This window comes from Lissotriton vulgaris, chromosome 10, assembly GCF_964263255.1.
Source record: "Lissotriton vulgaris chromosome 10, aLisVul1.2, whole genome shotgun sequence".
In the NCBI taxonomy this organism is placed as follows: domain Eukaryota; kingdom Metazoa; phylum Chordata; class Amphibia; order Caudata; family Salamandridae; genus Lissotriton; species Lissotriton vulgaris.
Window position 1 is genome coordinate 655290245 of NC_141698.1, and position 13511 is coordinate 655303755.

Sequence of the window (13511 nt, forward strand, 5' to 3'; positions counted from 1 at the left end):
GTAAAGAGTAGTGCCAGTTATAGAATCATTTAACTAGGTCACGTGATTGTGTGCCAGTGGCCATGGAGCTGTGAGGACCGAGACAGAAGGAAGGCCTACACAGGGAGCAAAGGAAGGCAGCCGGGCACTATGATCACTGGCTTTTGAGCTGCGACTTCTAGTTCCTTAGCAAGAGAATGACATCTTCCTGGGCGTTTGGCAGGATGTCATATTGATGTCCGCAAAATTCCCTGGCGATTTACCAGCCACAAATGCACGTTGGGCCCTTTGACGACACTCTCGGACATGTAAAAGAAATTTTGAAAGTAACAATAAAGACCAAAAAGGGCATGCATCGGAAATAAACTTCAGTGTTAGTAAACAAACATTTGTGAGTTTAAAAAATATAATGAAGCTAAAAGTAAATTAACTACAAACATTTTAGCAAAAAAAGCTGCAAAACAAGCTCCACAAAATCCAATAGTCTCATAATATGTCAGAAAATGCCGACCCCAAAATATCCATCCTGCTGTATTAACTAGAAAAAAATGAATCCGCCGTATTATGCATTGTGATTGTTTGCGCCCGGCGCACCTCTTAAAAGGTGCCCCCGGCGCAAACAATCCCTATGCGCCCTATTATGATGTATGTACTGCCCCCAGGGCAGCCATGAACTCGCGCTGGCCTGGGGCAGCACATTCATGTGAAAACACGTAGCAGCTGCTTTGTGTTTTCACAGTGCAGGCGGCACCTGCCTGCACTTTTACAGGGTAATAGAGATCCCCTTGCAGGCGGGTGCAGTCAGCGACTGCACCTGCCTGCAAGGGGATGTCTGGGGGTCCATAGGGACCCTTTTTAGGTCTCGCTAGACCTATTGCTGCCAAGTTCCTTTTCAAGCGACCTAGATCTGGCCACGAGCGCCGATTACACATCGTGACCGCGCATGCCCCGCCCCCCCAGCCGTGCACATCTTTTGCTCCACATTCCACATTCACAGGGCAGCCTCTCACAATCACGCACGCACACAGCCACACACATGTTGACACACACACGCTGACTTACACACACACACACAGCCCCCACCCTGCCCCCCACCCACTCACCTGGCTCTTTCTGCGTGTCCCTCTCCCTCTGCAGCGGGTCAGTGTAGGCAGCAGGCAGCCTCGGAGATCGGCGTGTCTCCTCCGGCGATCCGATGTGCACGCTCACGGCAACGTGCGCTCCCACTGCTTTCGTGCCCGGCTTGTGGTAAACCTGCTTGTGTTCGCGCGTGCACTGCTCCGCCCCGGCTGCAGAGCTGCGCGAGCGAGCACGTGGTTTTATTGTGTTTTCCTGTGATTGTTTTGGTGGGGCCGGTGTCTCCCAGCGACGTGTCCAGGGCGGTGCTTCATTCACCCTCCCCAAGGTCTGTGACTGGCTGGAAGCTCGACGACTCAGCAGTGCTGAAGACAGTGAACGGCAATGGTTGGGTCGTTGTCACATCCCTCCGGTTTGAAACATCTGTGGGGAAGCTCAGACTCCAGCGGCAGTTCGGGACCCCTGGACAACAGCTGGTGTCTAAAGTTGGCCGCAGCAGCCGGGGGCGGAGACCAGCGGCCCGGAATGGCCCGGGGCCAGTGACTGTGGGGCGGTTGAGCTGAGGCAGGGCTCTCTGCCTCTCGCGCCTCTGTGTTCTGTCTCGTGCCGCGGCTCGCGGCCATTGCGTCACCCTCCGTGATGGTTCCTGTCCCTGACACCGCCTGGGCTGAGTCTTCGCTAGAGCAGAGCCTGACGGCCAGCACCGCTTCAGCCGTGCTGCCCCCAGCCCGCTCCCGCATCTTCAAGATCATCGTCATCGGAGACTGCAACGTGGGGAAAACCTGCCTGACCTACCGCTTCTGCGGGGGTCTCTTCCCCCAGCGCACTGAAGCCACCATCGGCGTGGACTTCCGGGAACGCACAGAAGACATTGACGGCGAGAGAATCAAGGTGAGTTCGCTGAAGAAGATGGCTCGAGCAGGTAGTGGTGGGTGAAGCTGAAGTACCAATGGCTTCCAATCTACTCAACCACTTTAAAAAAGAAGGGATAGTAGGAGCATCTGCTGCTCGTCGGCATCAGACCGCATTGTCGCTTGTCCGTTTTCACAAGTTTCGATTCGATTTTTTTCAGATTCAGGCACCTATTGCTACCCGTGCGTCAACGGTCACCACTGCAGTAACGCAGGTGACCCTAAATTTATGTACAGAAAATCTTGCGAATTCTAAACTAATGGCAATGCCATTTTTGAGTCCAGTACTTTTATTTACGTTTAGGTACTAATACAAATCGAGAGGTCGGACATCACGTATTTGTATGAAAAGTATGCGAGGAGAAGAAGTGAAGGAGTTGCACATAAGAACTTAGGATGTGTGGATAATAAGGCTAGACCTCTCTCTCTCTCTGTAAGTGTGAGTCATGTTAATACTTAATGGAGTCTCTAGGTCAAGTACTCCAAGATTTGGCTTTGTCCGCTTATCTTTTCCAATACTGGGAAAGGTTGGAAATGTATTCCTGACAAGGGCAGAATTGCAACTTTTTCCAGGGTGGGTTAAAAAGGTGTTGTAGGGAAAGCGAATTTGCAGATACTCAGGAGACTTTTACAGTAGCAAATATACACTTCCATATTTGCTCATGCTACAAAGAAGTTCAAACTTTTTCTAGGAGTACGTTACCAGGCTTACTCTGAAAATGTTTGTGAATTCATGAAAGTCGTAAATCTGCACTAATGCAAGGACAGATATACCATGAGTGTAAATGTGTGACTTTCTTTAAGAATTGGGCCTATAATTAGGTCTGAAGTTGTATTAATTTTAATAAAAACCTTTAGTTTATATCAAATTATTTATAACTTCATGTATGGTTAAACTTCACTATGATGGCATTTTGCTCTTTTTACAATGGGTACATCGGTTTGCAAAGTCGTTTCCTTCAGTGCCAGATACTACTGTGGCACCATGTGCTTTTTGATAATGGCCCTGTAGCTCCCACAGCAATAATGTTTTACAATCATTATGTTAAAACAAAAAACAAAACATGCACTGACAAATCCCAAAAGCTGGCAACCAACGCAAGACTATTGACTTTGCCAGTGCTTGTTTATTCGTATGTTTCCCCTAATCTTGCAGAAACTGGCTTTCCATTATTACTTTTTTTTTTTTTGCAAATACCATCATGTATCAAACACGTTGTACTAAATGACGCTTCAAATTAACGGTACCTAAAATTGCACAGTAGTTTTAACAAACTTTTTTTTAAATTTCTCGTATCATTTGTGTGTACATTTTATTCTGAAAGCAAAGATCAATCTTGTCTTCAAGTTTCTTTAATGATTTGCATCTTTTCCGAGAGCATTCTGGTAGCAATATCAGTAGACATATAATGTTAAACTTTGCAAACATCGGAAACTGCCCTGCTCTCACCCATCTATTTAAAAGGGGAAAAAAGACCTAGGCTAAAAGCAAAAATATATTTTTCTTGTGAAAAAGCACTCATTGCAGTAATATACCCTACCTCTATGCCGTCACCTGCTGTTATGTTCAGTGTTGTTAGCCAGTGGCTGAAGTGAGCAGACCCACTGCCTTGTGGTGTAGTGAGCAGAAGAAAAATGCAAATGAGGCAATAGCAGACCAATGGATGAACAGGACTGGCTGCACGTCCCTATAGTAAAGTATGTTATAGAGATAATTTTAGTAATATCAAAAGGGGTTGGCTGCCATTGGCTCTACATATAGAAAGGAGTCAACTTGGTAGTTATTTCTAGACTAAAGATCGGAAGGTTCTCTTAATCTGCTGTGACTTCTAAATTGGAATGTTAGTTATAACTTGCAGAGTTGTTTCTTCGCATACGTTTATAGCTTGAAAAAGTAATGCTGCAGGTACTTTTTACGTTTTTAGGTCTCGCAGAGAGACCTATTGCGGTGAAACCAAAAAGTTAAACCAGGTGGATTGCGAGTGCGGATTTCCAACAGTTCAAGTGAAATCACGTGACCAGAAGCACGCACATTTGCCCACCACAAAGCCACATTGAAATTGAATTGAAATACGTTTTTATAAAGCGCAATAGCTACCCGCAGGCGTCCTAGCGCTAATGATTAACAAGTGTGTATGAGGAGGAAACTGTGTTTATCTACTGAACAAGAGAGTTTTCAATTTTTTTCCTAAAAGGAAGAAGATTGGGCTCACATCAGACCCGACCTTACCATTTGCTCCTGTGCTTCCCCGCCCACTGCTTCACACTTCACGGCCGCCAGGCCGTGACTCGCATTCAAAGCTGGCCTAAAAAAAAACGCTCTTCAAAGGCTCTGCATTGGAACATGAGCATTTGGACACTACCTACATAATCGAGACATTTCTCTGTAGTCTTGATTTTACTTCAACCCCTCACCCCCATATGCCAAAGTCCCTCCCACCCTTCCTTAGATCTTCACTTTTGTTTGAACTGCTTCACACTTCAACTCGCTCACTCCCCTTCTCCCCAGCCCCCCACCCCATCCGCACTGCAATCTCTCTTCGTCGGAATTAACGTTCTCCCCACCGTGTCAGTACCTCTTAGTCACTTCTGCACTGTAGCAGTCTTTCTGTGGGCCCCAGCCGGCTTTCCTCGTGATCTCTTCAGTGTTTCAGTTGCCACTGCTGCTTCGGCAGGCGGTAAAGTGCTTCACTCGCACACTTCTTTCACATTGACTCTGCCTTCAAGAGATGCAACATGTGCAGAAGGTGCCGCAGTCAGTGCCCGTGCCTGTCCTTGTTTTAACATCCCACTAACCTCGGTGCTTTCAAGTCTTGCAGGCCACTTCCCTGCATTATGGCCCATGCATCTGCGTGTAGCTTGTGCTGCGCCCTTGTTCACTGTCGCCTCCCTTTCCATGCCCAGTGTCACCTTAGTGTCCCAGAGGCGTTCCTCTTTTCTTCTGTCCTCTGGTCAGTCCCTTCCCGTCTCTGTGTCTCTCCAATGCCCCACCATTGAGCGTTTTGCCCCACACCTTTTACACCGCATCCCGTTCGTTCTGCACATGTCCACCCTGTTATAGTGTGGCTTCCGTCCTTTAAATAGAATGGCTCCACTGCTCGTTGGCCAGCTCCTTGTTTTTTTTTAGTTACCGCTGGCAGTAGATCTTGCTAGTTTGATGGTTTCAGTATTCATTTACATCCCTTTAATTAATAGCTTTGAAATCGTTTTCTTTTTCATTTTTTAAATGCAAACATTGACAAAGTCGGTCTTTTTGTCTTTTGCATAGTAAAACTGTTTTGCAAGCTTCAGTAAGGCACATGGTACTGTGTAGGCTGCAGCAGTCAGACAAACGTGCGTTCTTCTTTTGTCTTTGTTTTCATATCACTTCTACCCAAGCTGTTTGTACTATCTGTAGTAGCTCTTCAGAAGTGCTGGCATATTGGGCAATCCTGTTTCCACCCCCGTGAAGCACGATCAGCTTTTCCGAGACAGTGACCTACTTCTCGTCTATACCATCCTGCAATGAACCACAAAGTCGCCGGCTTTTTAGATACACCAGATTGTCTTGAAATCTACTAAGATCTCCAGCATGCTAGAGAAGAAACATGTAGGGGTGCAGAGGTCAGTCGAAAGAGGCAGCCTCTTACCAATCAGTTTAGAGAAGTTGAGGAATCCCCTTCATAGATTATTGCAAACAGCACTTTGAGCAACTGCTTCTGTATATGGCGACTCTTGCTGTCACTCTACCGCCCTCATTCTACTACTCTACCGCCCTCAATCTACCACTCTACCGAACTCACTCTACCGCTCTCACGCCCTCACTCTACCTCACACACTCTACTGCCCTCAACCTACCGCCCTCGCTCTACAACTCTACCGCCCTTCCTCTACCACCCTCACTCTACCGCCCTAACTCTACCACTCTAGCGCTCTCACTCTACCGCCCTCACTCTACTACTCTACCGCCCTCAATCTACCACTCTACCGCACTCGCTCTAAAGGCTCTCACGCCCTCACTCTACCTCACACACTCTACTGCCCTCACTCTACCGCCCTCGCTCTACAACTCTACCGCCCTTCCTCTACCACCCTCACTCTACCGCCCTAACTCTACCACTCTAGCGCTCTCTCTACCGCCCTCACTCTAACACTCTACCTCCCTCACACCCTCACTCTACCGCCCCCACTCTACCGCCTTCACTTTACCACTCTACCGCCCTCACTCTACCGCACTCACCATACCACTCTACCACCCTCACACACTCACTCTACCTCACACTCTACTGCCCTCATTCTACAACTCTACCGCCCTCACACTACAACTCTACCGCCCTCACGGCCTTCACTCTACCATCCTCACTCTACCACTCTGCCGCCCTCACTCTACCACTCTGCCGCCCTCATCCTACCACTCCGCCGCCCTCATCCTACCACTCTACCGCCCTCATCCTACCACTCTACCGACCTCACTCTACCGCCCTAACTCTACCACTCTACTGCCCTCACTTTACCACTCTACCGCCCTCACGCCACCGCACTCACTATACCACTCTACCGCCCTCACACACTCACTCTACTGCCCTCACTCTACCACTCTACCGCCCTCACGGCCTTCACTCTACCATCCTCACTCTACCACTCTACCGCCCTCACTCTAGCACTCTGCCGCCCTCATCCTACCACTCTGCCGCCCTCATCCTACCACTCTGCCGCCCTCATCCTACCACTCTGCCGCCCTCATCCTTCCACTCTGCCGCCCTCATCCTACCACTCCGCCGCCCTCATCCTACCACTCCACCGCCCTCATCCTACCACTCCGCCGCCCTCATCCTACCACTCTACCGCCCTCATCCTGCCACTCTACCGCCCTCATCCTACCACTCTACCGCCCTCATCCTACCACTCTACCGCCCTCATCCTACCACTCTACCGCCCTCATCCTACCACTCTACCGCCCTCACTCTACCACTATACCGCCATGACCCTAACACTCAACCGCCCACACTCGACCGCACTCACTCTACCACCCTCCCTCACTCTACCACCCTCCCTCACTCTACCGCCCTCCCTCCCTCACTCTACCGCCCTCCCTCCCTCCCTCCCTCCCTCACTCACTCTATCGCCCTCCCTCCCTCACTCTATCGCCCTCCCTCCCTCACTCTACCGCCCTCCCTCCCTCACTCTATCGCCCTCCCTCCCTCACTCTATCGCCCTCCCTCTATCTATTGCATCACCATAGCATCACCACAGCATCACTCAGTGGCACCACAACATTCAACAACAACTGGTTCAAATATTTTCTGTCAATGTTTCAAGCTTTATTACAAATTTCATAAAAAGATGTTAAATGTTTTCACTTCTGTTCTTGTTAAAACATTGTGATTTGTCAGATCAATACATGGAAGACCGGGAAAACTAAACCTTTACCTTTACTAATGCTATAGATGTAACATTTGCTAATTTTATAACTATTGGCATTTCTAATAACAAAATTAATACTTTTATATTTTGAAAAACAAACAAAAATTAAAAAATATTTACATTTTCCACACCAAAAAAGACATTATTTACAATATCAATACATCTAAGTCACGTAAATACAACACATATTGCATTGCAAATGCTATAGGTGTCATATTTGCGAAAGTTAAAACTATTGGCATTGTGAATGACAACGCTATTAATTTCTCTATTTTCAAAATACATAAATAAAATAATTGTCATTTACAATACCAATAGATCAAACTTTCCTAATGCGAGACCTATTGCATTGCAAATGCTTGTTACCAACTGTAGATGGCTGCTGTCAGGAGGCGCACTGAAAGTGTGCCACCTTTTAAATGGCGCAGAGTCATAGGAATTCCCTCGCCCCTATGCAAATGAGGGAACACCCTCTGAAGGTAGCGCTTGCGTTTTTTGTGTGCCAGCGCTCTCGGTATAGAAGGGGACGCACAAGCGTCTGCACCCCCTTCTATAATACCAAAGTGCCCCGGGGGCGCTCAAAGCGGGCACAAATGCCTGTTGCGCCCCCGGGGCACTTATTGTAATAAGGCCCCTGGTGGTCATTGATAAGATCAGGCTTGCACTCGAGTCCTGGCAAAAGCATTAATAAAGAAAGCTGCAGTGAAAAAAAAAGAATACCTTTTTATCTACCAGCTTATACGAGATAATTCATTGAAGGTGTGATAATTGGTTGTACTTTTAGATGCAAAATAGTCCCTCGTACATTGTTGTCACACTATAGGTGACTGGGTGTGAGTGTTTGATTGATTCAGATGCTCCGTCCATCACCACCCCCTTTTGTACCGCTTTTGGCTGCCATAAGTGTGGCAGGGTATGCTCAGACGTGAGTCCCTTGCTCACTTTGCCACTGGATTCAAGGAAGCCGGGCTGAAGACGGCTGGAATGCCAGAAACCGGTCCTCGGAAGCTTGTTTCCGGTCCAGGGAAGACATGGCTTGGCAGTTCGGGCTGGACTGTTCCCATGAGGCACAGGGTCAGACTGATTTGCATATAGCCATGTCTTAACTGGGGTGGCAGAGTGGGCTACAGAACGGTGATTGATTAAACCCAGATCTTTTGACTGGGTGTGAGTGTTTGATTGATTCAGATGCTCCGTCCATCACCACCCCCTTTTGTAACACTATAGGTGGCAGCAGAATGATAGAGCAAACATCCAGTAGCGTTTTGTGAGAGGGGGAGGGATTAGTTGCCCCTGTCTATTTATAGATATAGAATTAGTAGCACTAGGCAACATAAAACTCAACTCTGCCTGTGGCCAGCACTAAAAATGACACTGCTGCAACATTTACACAAATGTGAAGAAAAAATCTTCTGTCCCTCTGACATTAAGCGCCTCAAAAAACCGCCTACGGACCATCATTTTGGGACAAATTGGCGTTGAAAATACATTTGTATGTGTTAATGTCATTATCACTGTGATACCATTACATGTGCAACTCATTTAAGAGAAAGTGTGGCAACAGCAAACAAACTGTGAATTAAATACATTTTTTTAGACCTTAAAATCCAGGTTTATTATTTCATTAAAGTAAACTCTGCTTTCTTTCTGCAGGCGTGCCTGCAAGCATACGAGCAATTTGCTGGCAAAAAGAGTTGTCCTATGTGTAGAAAGACCCAGTATCAGACCAGAGTGATACACGACGGTGCTCGCCTGTTCAAGATTAAATGTGCAACAAGGTAAGGATTACTCAAATCAAGTCAATAGCACTTTATTTCGATTAATAAAAATCATAAAAGCGATACACAGTTATATTACACACAGGAATATTAAAAAGACATTAAAATATAATCATACATAGTACACAGTATTATACATGGTAAGGATTACTCTCTATGTGGTCATTAGAGAACCGGATGAAATTGTGACATAACAAAGTTAAAAAACTTTACCACAATTAATCTTTTTAGGGGTTATATTTTTTCATTTTTAGAATTCAGGCCTGTTGGCGTGGATATGTAGTTCGAAAATGGTATAAAAAGCTTCGACTAACTGTACCTCCCAAAGATGCCAAACTGAGGAAAAGATTCTTTGAAGATAAGGTATACACTCTTGTTTAATAATTCTTTTTGACCTTGTTTTGCAAATATACACTTTGGAAAAGTGTAACAATGTTTCTTTTGAGACTGGGAGTCCTACAGCCAAAAAACATTTCGTTTTAATGGGAATCATTCTATTGATTCTGGAAGCAGTACAAATTCCAGGGTCTTGCTTATACAGGCACTAAGCTTTTCCAACTACTCAACCTTGTTTCCGGTTGAAAATGTTAGTTTTATTTTGAATATTAATGTAATTTAATGTTGTATATTTATTCTAATTGTACAACAAAATAAAAACAAATGATACAGCACTATAAACTTACATTAAAATTAAATCTTTGATTAATTTAAATATGTTAAATTTAATTAAAAACATGTTAGGTTTCAATCAAAAAAGTCCCCATATAAAGTAAAAACATTTTTTTATCATGCATTCAAAATTATTAAAAGTGATTTATAGAATTAGTTAAAAGTAATGTAACTATATTTTAATAAAACGTTAATGTTACATTACCTCAAATCTTTTTTAAAAGGGTTGGTAAAATATTTTATGATTAAATAATGAATATGGTTTATTTTTATATTTTATTTTAAACAATTAATTCTGTTGATTATTTGCGACTAATTGTGATTAAATTAACATTATTTCCTATGGGGCTTTATTTAATTCCCTACTGCTAGTATTTTCTTGTGAGAGTGTTGCAGTACCAATGGTTGGCGCTGGGCTTACTCCAGATCTGATCCTGAGTAATTTACTTTTATCTTTGGTCCTTTTCTATAATAAGCACAGAAGTGCAGTTTTTGAATAAAAATGGGCTTCCTAATTGCCGGTGGTTGCATGGCCCTCCCTAAACCCCTCCTTACTGCTCCATAAACCCATCCCATTTCATAGTAAGTATGCCCCTTATTCTAGCCACTCGCTCTGGTTCCTCCCACATTTACTACTAAGTAATATACTAACAGATGTGATGAGTACCCCTTACAAAAGCTAGGAGAGGTGGCAGTTTGCACTTGTAGGTTTGTGATATAATTATGTAGTTCTACAGTTATACTATTGTAGTCCTACTAAACGTACTACATAATGCAGGATGCTTCTTTCTGGTCCAAAGAGGACCTGGCTTGGCAGTTCAGGCTGGACTGTTCCTATGAGGAGCAGAGTCAAGAGTGATTTGTATATGGCGTCCCGGTTCAGCCGGAGCAAAGGCGCTGAGGTCTTAGAAGTTAGTGCACAAAGACAAAGGGGGCCACTTGAAAAGCCCTGCACAGGGGGACTTACAGTTAAGTCGAGTGTATCTCCTCGGAGGGAGGAGAACACAAGGGCCTGGGGACCATGGGAGCAGGGCTGGGGCCATTGGGGAAGGGTGCGGAGCGAACAGGTCAGCCGGGCGTTGTGCATCTTGAGGTCCTTGCTGTTAGGAGCAGGCAACTTGGAGGGGCAATCTTTGGACAGCTGGACCACTCAGGAAGTGGATCTTGAAGTCCCTCCATGGGTACGTGCTTCTGGTGCTTTGGGAGTACCGAGTGAACTCTTCTTCTCAGGTGTTTGCTGTAGGATGTCCGGTACCTTTAGTATTAGTACGCCCCAGCTCCGGTAGGTCATGGTGCCTCCAAACTTGGTGGAGAGGCAGATCTGACCCTTCAAAGCTATAGTACCTTTTCTTGCTTTGGTGCTGCATCGAGGTCTTCGCAGCAGCAAGTCGACAAACCGAACTTCACGGAATTGATGCCAGCAGTGTGCAGGGGAGTGATACCTTCACTCTGAGGGAGCTTCACTGCAATTTCTTGAAGGCTGGAGGTGCTCCAGTTTTATGGAGTCCTTTCAGGTTTCAGGACGACACAGCAGCAGCGATTGTCGAGTCTTGGGAGCAGCTGGTAGGGTTTGGCGCCTTTTTATTCTGCAGCAAGACTTCAGTGCTCGAGCAGCGGGTCTTCTTTGTCCTGGTCTTCTCTTGTCCATTAACTCTCATGTTCAGGTCTCGGGTGCCAATTAAATAAGGAATTTAGGAGTGTTACAAGAGGAGACAGGTGAAAGCCAATGGGGTACTTACCTTTAGGGTGTCTACACCCTCTAGTGAAAGAAGCACTACCCGAGCCCTGACAGGAGGTTTCCTCACCATCCCAAGATGGTGGAATTTCAGGAGAGGGGTGCACTTAGCCTGCCCTGCCCTAGGGGTGGTTTAGTCTAAGTGGGGACCCTCCTCCTAATCTAACTGATTTTCACACCTTTCCTCACATCAAAAGTGGAGCAGGAAAGGGGGCATGGAGGTTCCTGGGTTGGCTATCAAGTAGCAGGCTTTGTCTCTGTCCTCTGAGAGCGCTGGCTCTAACCCCATGAGGTCAGAAACAAGTCTGGTAGTGGCAGGCTTGCGAAAAGAAGGTGGAACCACACAAGTGCTTGGTAGGTTTTCAGGGGACCCTCTAAAATGATCTGCTGTGTGAATTTATTAATACATCCAAACCTGGCATCACTGAGGGTTTATTAAGACAAATGATTGGTACCAAACATCCGCCTAAACTGAATGCATGGCTGAGCTGTACCAGTGACCAAGGTGCTAACACTGAAAAAGAATAAATCGCAAACTCTTGTTACTAATTTGAGTTCTTGTTCTAGGTTGCTGTGTTTTAGATATAGAGGGGTTAAAGACAGGGTGCAACAGAACCCTGCACATTAACCTAGTAGCCCAGCTTGCCATTTGCAGGGTGTGCCTCTGTTTCCATCAACAAATCAGACAGATAGGTCTGTGCTCCCCATAGGAATACTTCATGGTACTGGGAACGAGAGGACCAGACATCACAGGAGATACAGCAATGACCGGAACAGGTAAGGGAAGAGAACAATGTGGAATTACCCAAAGTGAGAAGTCACTTTTCATAACTTGGTTATAGTCAAAATAACTCCTAACCCCTTCAAAAATTGCCGCATCACGGGTTCATTCTTTTACTATAAATTCCATTCTCTGTAAAGTCCTGGTAAAGCCACCACTCTACTAATACAGAATCACTTTTCAAGTAAAGCAAGATACATGCTTAACATGTGCTTTCTGCTTGAAATTGTACTGTAAACCCTTTTACCCTGGGTCCAGCCTGGATGCCACCCACCAGTACTATCTTCCTACCCAGCTGGGCGACTTCTGGATTTACCAGGATCATGATTTTCCTGCAGCATCTAGTCTGACGGGGGTACTCGGAGGAGGCAGACTCAGAACATGGAAGCTGTAGGAGCTGGGCTTCTTATCCCCTTTTCATTGACACTGCTAAAAACTACACTACAATAGAAAAAAATAAATAAAGATCAACTCTGAGGTTAACAGAGTCCAATGTGAACAAAGATTGTGTACAATATAACTCCATTAAGATACCTCTATATAATCATTCTGGAATGTACCTCAGCTTTGTGGTTCACTAAATTCTTTGAAACTGAGCATTATGCTATGTGGTCTATTTCAGGCCTAATGAGAGAGACAGCAGGACTCCTCTTAGAGGAGTCAGCACCATGGACCCGTCAAGGCTTGAAGGCAGTCAGGTAGAGTTTATCAATCTGCTTTTTAAAGAGGGTTTATGGTGCCACATTCTTAACCCTACAACACTTGGAGGAGGGCAGGTGCCAGAGGTGCAGCAGAATACACATCTCCAGCCTGTGGAGGTGGTTACAGGCTATCATGAGAAAAACCTTGGTTTCCAGAAGGCAGTTCTGGTGGCTTCTCAGAATATGAGTTTTCATGTCAACTGAGCTAATCTAATCTAATTTTGTCATCAAAGAATGCTTATTGACTCCATTTGCTTTGAGACCTATGCAGCTTTCACCAAATGGTCTACTCTACTATATCCCCGGGCATTGTTGGTGGCTCGTGAAGAAGACTCTGCATATGGTCCAGTGTTTGAGATCATGAAAAAACATTACTGCTTTATTTCTTTTAGCTAAATGGCCGGTCTTTCACAAACAGAATAATACATGAGGGCACACAATACAGATACAAATGAGAATTGGGATAGAATGCAATAC

At 45.5% G+C, this 13511-nt stretch overlaps 1 protein-coding gene across 3 annotated transcripts in view; it reads left to right on the plus strand.

The window, feature by feature from the left end:
• The window catches only part of RNF32 (ring finger protein 32), a 347542-nt gene that overhangs the window by 209765 nt on the left and 124266 nt on the right, over window positions 1-13511 (plus strand). For all 3 annotated transcript variants that reach the window (XM_086941487.1, XM_086941488.1, XM_086941489.1), the window contains 2 exons: window positions 9024-9148; window positions 9403-9511. In XM_086941487.1, coding sequence (XP_086797613.1) covers window positions 9024-9148; window positions 9403-9511 — 234 coding nt within the window. The remainder of the gene's footprint in view (window positions 1-9023; window positions 9149-9402; window positions 9512-13511) is intronic.